At 36.5% G+C, this 14429-nt stretch overlaps 1 protein-coding gene across 6 annotated transcripts in view; it reads left to right on the top strand.

Moving 5' to 3' along the window:
* ZNF451 (zinc finger protein 451) overlaps positions 1-14429 on the top strand; it is an 88709-nt gene that overhangs the window by 48254 nt on the left and 26026 nt on the right. For all 6 annotated transcript variants that reach the window (XM_014588048.2, XM_027772134.1, XM_006149180.3 and 3 more), the window contains 3 exons: positions 1111-1237; positions 8786-8939; positions 9424-9571. In XM_014588048.2, the coding sequence (XP_014443534.1) occupies positions 1111-1237; positions 8786-8939; positions 9424-9571 (429 nt within the window). The remainder of the gene's footprint in view (positions 1-1110; positions 1238-8785; positions 8940-9423; positions 9572-14429) is intronic.

Here is a 14429-nt window from a genome sequence, read left to right as displayed (position 1 = left end):
AGAAAAGTTTCAGAAAAAAAAAAAAATTAAAGATATATAGCCCCAGCTAGGTGATACTTTATAGGATGCCTAAAGTTAGACTTGTGTTCATGGAAATGTATATATCAGCTGTGTTTGCTATGAAAACATTTTGATTAATTAAGATCTTTAATAATTCAATAAAAAATGGGGGGAAAACAGTATAGAAAGTAAACTTAGATACCAGAGACAGTGTGGGAAGAGAGTGGGAGATGGCTGAGGGTAAGAGATAGGGAATCAAGGATGGGGGAGGGAAGCAAAACATACAGGAAACAAGAAATGGAAAATTATTTGTTGACAATAACATGTATGTTGATGTGCTTGATTGAGACAATATACAGTGTACTCTGGATGGAAAATCTCATTTTGTATGCTGTAATGATGTACAGTGAATGAACGTAAACAAATAAATTTAAATTAAAAAAAAAAAGAGGGAGAAGAACTCTTAAACATGTTAAGATAGACATGCAAACAATCCAAAAAAGAAAGTAAAATTAGCAAATATAAAAAAAAAAGATTATTATTGCAGTGGTTCATTTAAATTTATTTGTGAGTCTTACAGTAATCAGGGCAAGAAGGAAATGATTATGGTCTTAAAATTTTCAAGCTGGAAGCTTGCAAGTTTGGGAAGAAATGCTTAAATATGTTGCTTTGGATCTTAAGTACTTTTTTTTTTCCTTTTAAGAATTATTTTATTTACTTTTACTTTTTTATTTACTTACTTACTTAATTTTAGTTTAACCAGAGAGGAACAGAAAGAGAGAGAGAAGGGAAGTGAGAAAGTAAACCACCAGGTCCAGGACTTGAACCATGGTCGGCCATGTGGAAGTCCAGTGCCCTTAACCTCCATGCCATCTGCCAGCCCCAATCTTAACTTCTTTTATGAGATCTTGAGTTGTTGGTCCTTGGGGATTGTCTGGTACATGGGAACCACTTGATATTTCTTACATAGTAAGATTATTATTTAATATTTTATTAGAGAAGTATAATATTCTGAATGCACGTGTGTATGTGATTAGCATCACAAATGAAAAGCATAGTTTTTCCCTAGACTGTGGATTTTTCTAATGTTACCTTTCTTTCGCCGAATAGGTTTGATCACTCTCCATGTGATCCAACAATTACACTCCATGGACCTTTCATCAGTTGCTTTGCTTGTGTAGTATGTTCTAAAAAATTTATTACTCAACAGCAGTATAGAGATCACCTTTTTGCTAAGGTAAGAACATGTCCTAAGTTAAGGAGTATTTTTCTAGATATCATGGAGTTAAGTGTATGTTTTTCCAGCTTCTCCAGCTTTCAGTCACTGGTGATGCACATAAGAATCAGTAGTGATTTTCTATTGAAAATAAAATTATTTAGTGTATTAAGTTATTGTGGACAGGTAAGCTTATTAGCTAATAGCCAGCAGTCCTAAAGATGATCACTGAAACCCTTCTGTTTGTGAAGTTGCTCAATGAAATTAAATCATCTTGTTCAAGATACTCTTGAGTTGGATGTTATGAGAACTAGAACTCTATTCTTTTTATAAAGAGGTTTTTGCCTTAGTGTGCGTGTACTCACTGGAGGGAGAAAGACACAGAGAATGAAAGTAAAAAATCACCTCCTGTGGAAGATGACCACATCACAATCCCTTCCTTACATTCTCCTTTGTGGATCTTGGGCAAGCAGATGTACTGGATATGAGTTTCAAGCCACTGGGTCCAGGACTCAGAATGTGGGAGTCCAGCTATATAACTGCTACACTATCTGCTGGTCCCCAGAACTCTATTCTTCTTTTTTTTTTTTTTTTTTTTTCAAGACAGATTTTTTGCTGTAGGGCACAAGCCCTCACCAGAGAGACAGAGGTACAGAAAGTGAGAATTCACCCCCTAGGGGGATGGCCATGCTGCAATCCCTTCTCCATTTTCCTCTTGGGATTTTGGACATGCATGCACACTCAGCTAGCATGAATTTTAAGCTGCCTGGTCAGGGACTCAAACCACGGTTGACTACATGGGAATCCAGCAACGTAGCCATTATGCCATCTACAGGTCCTGAGAACTCTATTCTTTTTTTTTGGAGAGGGTTTGTTTTTTTGGTTTGTTTGTTTGTTTGTTTTTTGCTATAGGGCATGTGTGCTCACCAGAAAGACAGACACAGACAGAAAGCAAGAAATCACTCCCTTCTCCTCCATTCTCCTCTTGGGATCTTGAGAATGGTGTCTGGCATGAGTTTAAGCCACTGGGTCCAGGACTCAAACCGCGGTAGACCACATGGGAATGCAGCGACATAGCCATTTTGCCAATTGCTGGTCCCGAGAAGTCTATTCTTAAGTTCACTATCTTTAACCTTTAACTAACTGCCTATGGAAATGTTGGAGCAGTGTAATAAGCAACAGCTACTTCTTGATCTCTAGTATTAAGTGGGAGAACTAGTATTTAGAAGGATGTGAGTTGATTCACGACTGTGCAAATCCATGAATGCTAATAGATTTTTACCATATTTGGGATAGTGGATATCTTTTATGACTTATTTATATTGCAAATGTAGTATATGTTTATTGTGGAAAAACAATATTTAAAAGAAGATTAGAAATCACCTTTAATCTCACTTAGATAACTCCTGTTAAAATTTTTAAAGAATTATTTAATTTTATTTATTATTATTTAATTTGCTGTAGGGCACATGTGCTCACCAGAGAGAGAGAGAGAGAGAGAGGAAAAAAAAATGTGAAACTGAGAAAGGAAGCTGCCAGGTTGGGGACTCAAACTGTGGTTGGTCATATGGGACTCTGGCACCTCAACTACCATGCCACCTGCTGGTCTGCCTGTTAACATTTTGACATGTAGGTTTTTACTATTTCATTTTTACAGATAATTATTTTATATGAAATTAAGTGTCTAAATCGTTTTGCGATTAAAAACAGCAAAAGGGGGTCTAGCAGGTGGCATGGTGGTTAAGGCACTGGACACTCCCACATAGTCAACCACTGTTTGAGTCCTGGACCTGGTGGCTTGCTTTTTCACTTTCCCTCTGTCTCTCTCTGTCTCTCTCTGTATCTCTCTCTCTCTGTGTATCTCTCTGTTCAAATTTTAAAAAATGAATGAATAAATAAAATAATTCTTTTTAAAAAACAGCAATGTATTAGAAACTGAATTGATTAAATATTTGTTGAATCAGTGCATATATTGGGTCATTCGAAAATACTTAATTTTAAACTTGATATTGGCAAGAAAGAACTATTATAGAACAATGACATGATTTAATAAGTGCTTTATACCTTAGAGTTAGAACTTTTAATAATAGAACTCAATCCCTAACTATAATATATTTCAGGGATATCAAAGAGACTGAGTATATTAGAATGATAGTAGTGTTGAGAGTAGATTCAAAGATGTGGATGAGGAGACCATTTTAAGTGGCTTTTGCAGTAATTTAGCTTTGAGATGAGAAAAGAGTTTGACTTAGGTAATGGCCATGTGAGAGTCCAGCGACATAACCGCTATGTCATCTGCTGCTCCCCGCCCCTCCCCCCCGCCTGATTTTAAGCTGCTTGGTCCAGGACTAGAACTGTAGTTGACTATGTGAGAGTCCAACACCTTAACCACCATGCCGCTTGCTAGCCTTCATTCTACTTTTTAGATACATACATTTGTGTGGTATAGTTTATTTTAATGTAAACACAAATAGAATAAAAGGGATTAAGTACTTTAACTTCAAACATCCTATTTCCCATTCTTTCAAACATCCTATTTCCCATTCTTTCCCCCAATTTGTAGAAGGCATTTGGAAATATTTCATACTTTTGTAACAGTATATTCCAGGGATAGCAAGTAGTGTGGTGGTTAAGGTACAGGACTCCCGTATGATCTACTGCAGTTCGAGTCCTGGACCCAGCATCTTGAAACACATGCTGGGCATGTGTGCATGAATGCCCAAAATCCCGAGATGAGGGTGGAGGAGGAGGGGTTGTGGTATGGCCATCCCCCCTGGGGGGATAATTTCTCTCTTTTTGTCTATCTCTCTGGCTCTCTGGTGAGCATATGCACCCTATAACAAAAATGTCTCAATTTAAAAAAAGAGGTAAATTCAAATAAAATTTTACAGAGTCACATTTTGTTTCCATTGTACAAATAAGCATTATATTGAATTCATGTGTAACTCAGAAACTAAAAATGATTTTACTTAATTTAGAGGTCTTCAAGTAGGAGAAACTTGTATAAATTGGTTATTAAATGCCTTTATTGGTTTTATTATTTAGAACCTTCTAATTAGTATCCAAAATGTCTTCCTGGGTGTTATTTCTTCTTTGTGACACTTAACCAAATTAAAACAGGAGTGGAGAGGGGTGGAACAGTGAAAAGAGCATAGGATTCATAACCAAAAATATGAAGTTGGATTTGATAGGTGTGTCTCTTCTAGGGGTATTGTTTGTGGGGAGAGTAGTAAGTTGGATTTATCTAAATCTCAACTTTCTCTTTTTTTTCCTCGCCCAATTTTCTCATTTGTAAATAATGAGAATGGTACTTCTTTTTTTTTCCCCTCCTCTTTATTTTTTGCTATAGGTCACATACACTTGCTAGAAAGAGAGAGAGAGAGGAAAAGGCCACGTGGCGGTGCCTTCTCTATTCTCCTCTGGGAGTTTTGGGCATGCACCTATATGTTCGGCATGATTTTTAAACTGATGGATCCAGGATTCAATCTGTGCAGTCAGCCATGCAGGATCTAGTGCCTCAACAACCACGTGAACTACTGGCCCTGGGGTTGTTAGATTTAATAAGAATACACATATATACATAAACATATAAATACTTTATATCAGCCCTTTATATCCATGGGTTCTGTATCCATGGATTCAGCCAACCACAGATTGAAAATATTTAGGGAAAATGGGGTTGGCTAGTGGTGTGATGGTTAAAGTGCTGGACTTCCACATGGTTGAATGATTTGAGTCCTGGACCTGGAGCTTGCTTTCTCACTTTTCCTCTCTCTCTGGTCAAATTTTTAAAATAATATAATGATGAATAAAATCAAATAAATCTTTTAAAAAATATTTTGAGGAAAAAACAATGCAGCAATAAAAAATAACACACAGGAAAAACCAGTACTGTACAACAACTACTTGCATGGCAGTTACAATGTATTAGGTATTATATGTAATCCAGAGATGATTTAAAGTATACAGGAAGATGTACGTAGTTTATATGCAAATATTTTGTGTTATATAAAGGATCTGAACATCCACAGATTTTGGAATCTGCAAGGTGTCCTAGAAAAAATTCCCTTGATACTAGGGATGACTGTATATACTTTTTTTGTAGTTTCCAGTTTAGGATAGAGGAGACTCTCACCCAAGTTTAGAATTTAGATGCTAGAAGGCCAGCAGATGGCATGATGGTTAAGGTGCTGGACTCCTACATGGCCGACTGTGGTTCAAGTCCCAGACCTGGCAGCTTGCTTTCTCACTTTCCTTCTCTCATTCTCTCTGGTCAAATTGACAAATAATGATGATAATGCATAAAATTTAAAAATCTTAAAAATAGTTTAGATGCTAGAAAAGATGTAAATATTTATAACAAAATTTAAAAACTGACTTTAAACAAAGTTCATAGACACATGTTTGGAGAAATTGTTGCAAAATAGGATGACACAGAGAATTTTTCTTAAGAGAAGTTGACCAGAAGGAGAAAAGAAAACAAATGAAAAATAAAGCTGGGACAGCTCCATGGCCTGGTGTTAAGTTAGCCATATCTCACATGACCAACTGCGGGCCTACTATACCACTTGATTCCTAGACATAGCATCTTGAGAAACATGCAGGGCATGTTTACATGTGTCTAATAGTTCGAAATGGAGGAAGAGATGGAGGAAAAAGGATTGCAGTATGACCATTCCCCAATGGGGCGGTGCTTTCTCCTCTCCCTTTCTGTCTCTGTGGCCAGTACACATGGTGTGCTCTAGCACAAAAGAAGAAAAAGGTAGGATACAAGTAAGAAATTCACAGATAGCCAACAGATGAATGAATAAGTGATCAAGCTCACAGAAAGGAGATGCAAATTAAAGTAACAATGAGTATTTTATCTGCCAGACAGACAAAAACAAAAATGATCCATACTGTTTGGTTGTCTGGAAATTCATGGCACATTTTTGCATAGAAAAACAGGTCATGACTTTTCTGGTGACCTACTATCTATTCCTGCTAGACTTATTCAGTGATAGTGAATTGGTAGAGTCTTTTTGAAAAGTAATCACATTGTATCTTTTAATATTCAAATATTTGTATCCTTTAACCCTAAATGAGCACTTCTGATAAAGAGGGGAAAAAAGTACCTACAAATAAGGATATATATATATATATATCCTTGAATATATACAACATCGTTTATAATAGGAAGGGGGGAAACCCAAATTAAAAAACCTTAGAAATGAATGATTGAGGGATCAGTAGATGGTATAATGGTTACATCACTGGACTCCCACATGGTCAACCAGGGTTTGAGTCCCGGACCTGGAGGCTTAAAACTCATACCGGGCGTGTGTGCATGTGTGCCTAGAATCTCAAGAGAAGAATGGAAGAGAAGGGACTGTGGTATGGCCAGCCCTCCCATGGGGTGATTTCTCACGTTCAGTCTCTCTGGTGAATGCACATGACCTATAGCAAAAATCTCTGTTTAAAGAAAAAAAAAAGGAATGGATGGTTGGGTTCCCTAGGATAGTGTAATCAGTAATGAACTGAACCACAGTGTTGGAAGCCACAGGGCTTATCACAGGTTTGGATTCCCAGGTTAGCCAGAAAGCACTGGGTATGGAGGCCAGCAAGTGGCATGGTGGTTAAGGCGCTAGACACTCCCACATGGCCGACCCCGGTTTGAGTCCTGGACTTGGTGGCTTGCTTTCTCACTTTCCCTCCCTCCCTTTCTGTGTCTGTCTCTGGTCAAATTAAAATGAATGAATGAATAAAATTAAATAAATAATTAAAAAAATAATATAATGATGAATAAAATCATGCATACCTAAGGTCTTGAGGAGCTACAGAGCTATGGAAAGGGATTTATGGTATGATGAGACCTGTTGAGGGTGCCCCCTCTCCCTCCTTTCCTTCCCCTCTCTCTTCTCCCTTCCATCCTCAGTCTCTTACATGGACCTATTCTCTACCATAAATTGAAAAAAAAAAAATTCTGAATTGTAATAGATCCATACTACAGAGTAGTTATCAACCTTAAAGAAGCATGGGACCAGCAGTTAGCGTAATGACTATGTTGTTGGACTCCCATGGAGTCGACCGCAGTTCGAGTCCCAGACCCGCAGGCTTAAACTCACGCCAGGTGCGTGTGTGTCCATGCCCAAGATCCCGAGAAGAGAATGGAGGAGAAGGGATTGCAGCATGGCCATCCCCCCGGGGGGTGATTTCTCGCTTAAAAAAAAAAAAAGAAGAAGCATGAATTAGGGGGCTGGCAGGTGGTGGGGTGGTTAAGGGCACTAGACTCCCACATGGCCTGCCAAGGTTTGGGTCTTGGACCTGGTGGCTTGCTTTCTCTCTCTCTCTCTCCCCTTCTCTTCTCTGGTTAAATAAATGAATAAATGAGTGAATGAAATAAAGTAATTCTTTTCAGAAAAAGAATCATGAATTAGGACTACACCATTTTGGATTTTAGTTATAGTAGATACCATGTAGATATAGTAGATACCATTTAGTTATAGTAGATTTTAGTTATAGAAGAATTAGGAAACTTAACAGGCAGAACGAATTTCTAAGATAATATTTGATAAGAGAAAGATTCCTTCTTTTATGTTTACTTCTGTATATATTTATAATAGTTCAGCATAAAGAAAATAAAGAATAATGTATTGGTATTGGTAAATATCAATTATACCAGGAATCCTCATAAAGTTCATGAAAAATTCATATGGTAAAAAAAAAAAAAAAAACTATGTACGGATTTCAATTTTTTTTGTCAACACAGAAAACTCCTACTTTAATTCTAGTTTTTTCCCGTGAACCATTTGAAATCCTCTAATATTGCAGGGTAGAATGAACAAAGCAAACCATATGTGATGTCCTTGCTTTTATGTAATAATACAGATGAGTGTGTTTGTGAAAAATGGAAGATAAATGGAAAGCAATTTGTACTTGTGTATTTATTTTCATAGATGGCCATAATTTATTTCTGAGGAAAAAAAATAAAAAAATTTTACATATGGGAGCTCACTTTTGATAAAAGGTATGGTTCATAATTCACTCTCTGGGAAGATAAGTTTTCATATTAAAAATTTATGCAGAAGGGGCCAGCAAGTGGCACTGTTAACATATTGGACTCCCTCATGGTTGATTATGGTTTGAGTTCCAGACCTGGTGGCTTGCTTTCTCACTTTCTCTGTCTCTCTTTGGCCAAATTAAAAACAAATAATTCTTTAAAAAAAATTTTTTTTTAATTGATAGAGAAGGGGCCAGCAGGTATGGCATAGTGGTTAAGGCACTGGATTCCCATAGGGTCAATCGCAATTTGAGTCCCAGACCCGGTGACTGGAAACTCATGCCAGTTGCATGTCTGTGTATACCCAAAATCCTGAGTGGAGGAGGAGGAGAAGGGTTTGCAGTGTAACTGTCCCCTTGGGGGATGATTTCTCGCTTTTCGTTTCTCTTTCTCCAGTGAGTGCATGTGCCCAATTACAAAATCTTTAAAAAAAAAAAAAAATGATACCAAGCATTCCAAATAAGTAAGTATTGGGAAAATATATAAATTGACTTGAGCTGTATATAATCCAGCTTTGCTTTATATTTTAGGAAGCCACAGACGATGGACATAGCAACAACCTTCTTCCTCAGGTTATTCAGTGTTTTGCATGTCCCAGTTGCTTTCTCCTTTTTAACAGCAAGGACGAGTGCTTGAAGCATATGTCTGGAAAGAATCATTTCCATCCAAATTTTAAACTGGGTGGTATGTTAATACTTTATTCTGCTCAAAATTATTAAACTGCTTTATTTTAATTTTTGGTGATTTACCATACTTTTCAGAATATTCTTGAGTTTAATATTATCCTAATAGTAGTTTTAGAATCATGAGAACAAAAAGATTTTATCTGTATTTTTTTTAATGCCCAGTATTTATTTGTACTTATGAGTAAGGTTTATTTATTTATTTTGAGGTGTGAAGAGGATGTGAGAAGAAGCATTTATTCAGGATAATGTTTTATATCTGTGATATCTGGGAAGTTGGGTATTTCTTTAAATTTGAAACTCAAATTTTAGTTGGAGTGTAAGATAGTCTTCATATTTAAGCTAGCAAGTGGCTTCCTTTAGATATTTATTACATGACATATCTACTTGCACTTTAAAAGATGTTGAGAGAAGCAAGGAGGGGGAAGATTGGGTTACTCTGTATTTAAATGACTTTGCAAATTACAGTTTATTTTATCTTCCAGATGATAAGGGAATAGCACATCCAATATCATTTCCATCTTTTGCAAAGAAACTTTTGATCTCTCTGTGTAAAGATGTTCCATTTCAAGTTAAGTGTGTGGCCTGCTATCAGACACTGCGTTCCCACATGGAGCTCACTGCCCATTTCAGGTTTGTACCTTGGGGCTGTAAGTGATTCCTGTTGAACTGTTCACTAGTGAGAGGATTCAGCTAATACTGTACTAGTCCATGTTTGTCTCCTTTTAAAACAGCGATATACATTTGCCTGGAAATTAAACAAGTTTAGCATAGTGAAAGAAATTAGAAGTGTGAGAAAAGTGGATATATTAATATTGCACAGTACAGTTCTAAGTTCTGTGTGTGTGCTATGAGTAGTTTTAAGTTCAGTGTGTGTTCTGTGAGTATGCGAGTACTGGGAAAGAGGATTAAAGATAGAACCTTGATGGGGCCAGCAGGTGGCATGATGGTTAAAGCACTGGATATCCACGTGGCCAGCTGCGGTTTGAGTCTCAGACTTGGCGGCTTGAAAAATCACACCAGGTGTGTGTGCATGTGTGCCCAGAATCTCAGAAGAATGGAGGAGGAGGGAATACAGCGTGGTCAACCCCAATAGGGGATGATTTCTTACTCACTTTCTAGCCAGTGCATATGCCCTACGGCAAAAATCTAACAAGAAAAAAAAGAACCTTGGCTTTAAGTTACCCAGAATAGAAATTATCATATCCATGTGAAGGATTAAATTTCATTGTAAGGCCACATTTGTCAGATAATCAAGAAAGATGTCAGAAAAAATTTTTTTTTTTTTTGTCTTTACAATGGACAAAAGCAATGTACCAAAGCAGGGAAGATCATATAATAAATCCTAGTGTATTTTTCATCTGACTTGAGTCATAATCACATTACAGTCATGTTTATTTTATATTTCTACCCTCTCCCAGTTATATTAGATGCAAATCTGGGGCTAGCAGATGGCTTGGTGGTTGAGGCGTTGGACGATTACCGTTCCAGCATAAAGAAAATAAAGAATAATGTATTGGTATTGGTAAATATCAATTATACCAGGAATCCTCATAAAGTTCATGAAAAATTCATATGGTAAAAAAAAAAAAAAAAACTATGTACGGATTTCAATTTTTTTTGTCAACACAGAAAACTCCTACTTTAATTCTAGTTTTTTCCCGTGAACCATTTGAAATCCTCTAATATTGCAGGGTAGAATGAACAAAGCAAACCATATGTGATGTCCTTGCTTTTATGTAATAATACAGATGAGTGTGTTTGTGAAAAATGGAAGATAAATGGAAAGCAATTTGTACTTGTGTATTTATTTTCATAGATGGCCATAATTTATTTCTGAGGAAAAAAAATAAAAAAATTTTACATATGGGAGCTCACTTTTGATAAAAGGTATGGTTCATAATTCACTCTCTGGGAAGATAAGTTTTCATATTAAAAATTTATGCAGAAGGGGCCAGCAAGTGGCACTGTTAACATATTGGACTCCCTCATGGTTGATTATGGTTTGAGTTCCAGACCTGGTGGCTTGCTTTCTCACTTTCTCTGTCTCTCTTTGGCCAAATTAAAAACAAATAATTCTTTAAAAAAAATTTTTTTTTAATTGATAGAGAAGGGGCCAGCAGGTATGGCATAGTGGTTAAGGCACTGGATTCCCATAGGGTCAATCGCAATTTGAGTCCCAGACCCGGTGACTGGAAACTCATGCCAGTTGCATGTCTGTGTATACCCAAAATCCTGAGTGGAGGAGGAGGAGAAGGGTTTGCAGTGTAACTGTCCCCTTGGGGGATGATTTCTCGCTTTTCGTTTCTCTTTCTCCAGTGAGTGCATGTGCCCAATTACAAAATCTTTAAAAAAAAAAAAAAATGATACCAAGCATTCCAAATAAGTAAGTATTGGGAAAATATATAAATTGACTTGAGCTGTATATAATCCAGCTTTGCTTTATATTTTAGGAAGCCACAGACGATGGACATAGCAACAACCTTCTTCCTCAGGTTATTCAGTGTTTTGCATGTCCCAGTTGCTTTCTCCTTTTTAACAGCAAGGACGAGTGCTTGAAGCATATGTCTGGAAAGAATCATTTCCATCCAAATTTTAAACTGGGTGGTATGTTAATACTTTATTCTGCTCAAAATTATTAAACTGCTTTATTTTAATTTTTGGTGATTTACCATACTTTTCAGAATATTCTTGAGTTTAATATTATCCTAATAGTAGTTTTAGAATCATGAGAACAAAAAGATTTTATCTGTATTTTTTTTAATGCCCAGTATTTATTTGTACTTATGAGTAAGGTTTATTTATTTATTTTGAGGTGTGAAGAGGATGTGAGAAGAAGCATTTATTCAGGATAATGTTTTATATCTGTGATATCTGGGAAGTTGGGTATTTCTTTAAATTTGAAACTCAAATTTTAGTTGGAGTGTAAGATAGTCTTCATATTTAAGCTAGCAAGTGGCTTCCTTTAGATATTTATTACATGACATATCTACTTGCACTTTAAAAGATGTTGAGAGAAGCAAGGAGGGGGAAGATTGGGTTACTCTGTATTTAAATGACTTTGCAAATTACAGTTTATTTTATCTTCCAGATGATAAGGGAATAGCACATCCAATATCATTTCCATCTTTTGCAAAGAAACTTTTGATCTCTCTGTGTAAAGATGTTCCATTTCAAGTTAAGTGTGTGGCCTGCTATCAGACACTGCGTTCCCACATGGAGCTCACTGCCCATTTCAGGTTTGTACCTTGGGGCTGTAAGTGATTCCTGTTGAACTGTTCACTAGTGAGAGGATTCAGCTAATACTGTACTAGTCCATGTTTGTCTCCTTTTAAAACAGCGATATACATTTGCCTGGAAATTAAACAAGTTTAGCATAGTGAAAGAAATTAGAAGTGTGAGAAAAGTGGATATATTAATATTGCACAGTACAGTTCTAAGTTCTGTGTGTGTGCTATGAGTAGTTTTAAGTTCAGTGTGTGTTCTGTGAGTATGCGAGTACTGGGAAAGAGGATTAAAGATAGAACCTTGATGGGGCCAGCAGGTGGCATGATGGTTAAAGCACTGGATATCCACGTGGCCAGCTGCGGTTTGAGTCTCAGACTTGGCGGCTTGAAAAATCACACCAGGTGTGTGTGCATGTGTGCCCAGAATCTCAGAAGAATGGAGGAGGAGGGAATACAGCGTGGTCAACCCCAATAGGGGATGATTTCTTACTCACTTTCTAGCCAGTGCATATGCCCTACGGCAAAAATCTAACAAGAAAAAAAAGAACCTTGGCTTTAAGTTACCCAGAATAGAAATTATCATATCCATGTGAAGGATTAAATTTCATTGTAAGGCCACATTTGTCAGATAATCAAGAAAGATGTCAGAAAAAATTTTTTTTTTTTTTGTCTTTACAATGGACAAAAGCAATGTACCAAAGCAGGGAAGATCATATAATAAATCCTAGTGTATTTTTCATCTGACTTGAGTCATAATCACATTACAGTCATGTTTATTTTATATTTCTACCCTCTCCCAGTTATATTAGATGCAAATCTGGGGCTAGCAGATGGCTTGGTGGTTGAGGCGTTGGACGATTACCGTTCAAGTCCTGGACCTGGTGGCTTGCTTTCTCACTTATTAAATAACAAGTAAAATTCAATAAATCTTTTTTAAAAAAGAAGCAAATCTTAGACATTATATCATTTCATCTCTACTCCATTCAATGTGTACCTACAAATGATAAGGACTCCTTATAAAAATATTATCACACGTGTAAAAACAAATCGTTTCTTACTATTATCTAATACTCAGTGGATTATTACATTTTGCTAATTATCTCATAAAGATTGTTACAGTTAGTTTGTTAGAGACATCCAAACAAAGCCAATAATTTGCATTTAGATGCTATTTTTCTAAAGTCTCTCTCATTCTCTCTCTCTCCTTTTAAAATGCATTAGAAGTTTGTATTCTGCTAAGTTTCATAGCTACATTTATTTGAATGGAATAATTATTTTCACAATTATTTTCAATTAAACTATTCTCCATAAAACTGAGGAGGAAGAGGATAATGGTTAGCAATCTTGGTTCTGATATCTGTTTTGAGTTCATACCCTGGTTCTACCTTCTATTTAAATTTTTAAAAATAATCATTTTATTTAACTTTATTTTAATTTGACCAGAATGGGACAGAGAGAGAGGTGGAAAGTGAGGAAGCAAGCTGCCAGGTCTGGGACTCAAACCATAGTCAGCCATGTGGGAGTCAAGTGCCCTTAACCACCACACAACCTGTCAGCCCCCCCTTTACTTAAATTTTTAATTTTTTATTAAAAATTTCAACTATATAAAGTAAACAGAGTAGGATCATGAACACCCTTGTACCTGTCATCTAGTGTTAATAATTATCAATATCTCTATTTATTTATCCTATTTTATTTATCCATTTTTTTAGAGAGAGATTTTTGCTATAGAGTATGTGTGCTCGCTGGAGAGACAGAAGATGAGAAATCACACCTCAGGGAGGATGACCATGCTGCAGTCCCTTCTCTGTTTTCCTCCTGGGGTTCTGACCACATGCGCACACACACCCTACATGAATTTCAAGCCTTTAGGTCCGAGACTCAAACCACAATCAGCCATGTGGGAGTCCAGCGACATAACCACTACGCCACCTGCTGGTCTCTGTTTTACTTACACTTTTGTATATTCTGAAGTCTGTTTAATGATTTCTTACAGTTCTTTGTTTTTGAGATAAAATTTAAATTTATTAAAATGTGCAAACAACATTTACATTTTGACAATTGGATATATCTATTTAACTCATACTCTTTAACCCATACTCTTTGTTTTTAAATTATATTTTAAATTTAACTTTATTTATTTATTTAGTTTAATTTGACCAGAGAGAGAGTAAGAGAGAGAAAGAGAGGGAAAGTGAGAAAGGAAGCCACCAGGTCCATGTGGGAACCATGACTGGCCATGTGGGAGTCCAGGGTCGTTAACA

This window comes from Tupaia chinensis, unplaced genomic scaffold (assembly GCF_000334495.1).
Source record: "Tupaia chinensis unplaced genomic scaffold, TupChi_1.0 Scaffold000256_1, whole genome shotgun sequence".
NCBI classification, from domain to species: Eukaryota; Metazoa; Chordata; class Mammalia; order Scandentia; family Tupaiidae; genus Tupaia; species Tupaia belangeri.
This window is presented reverse-complemented; position numbering and strand designations above follow the sequence as displayed.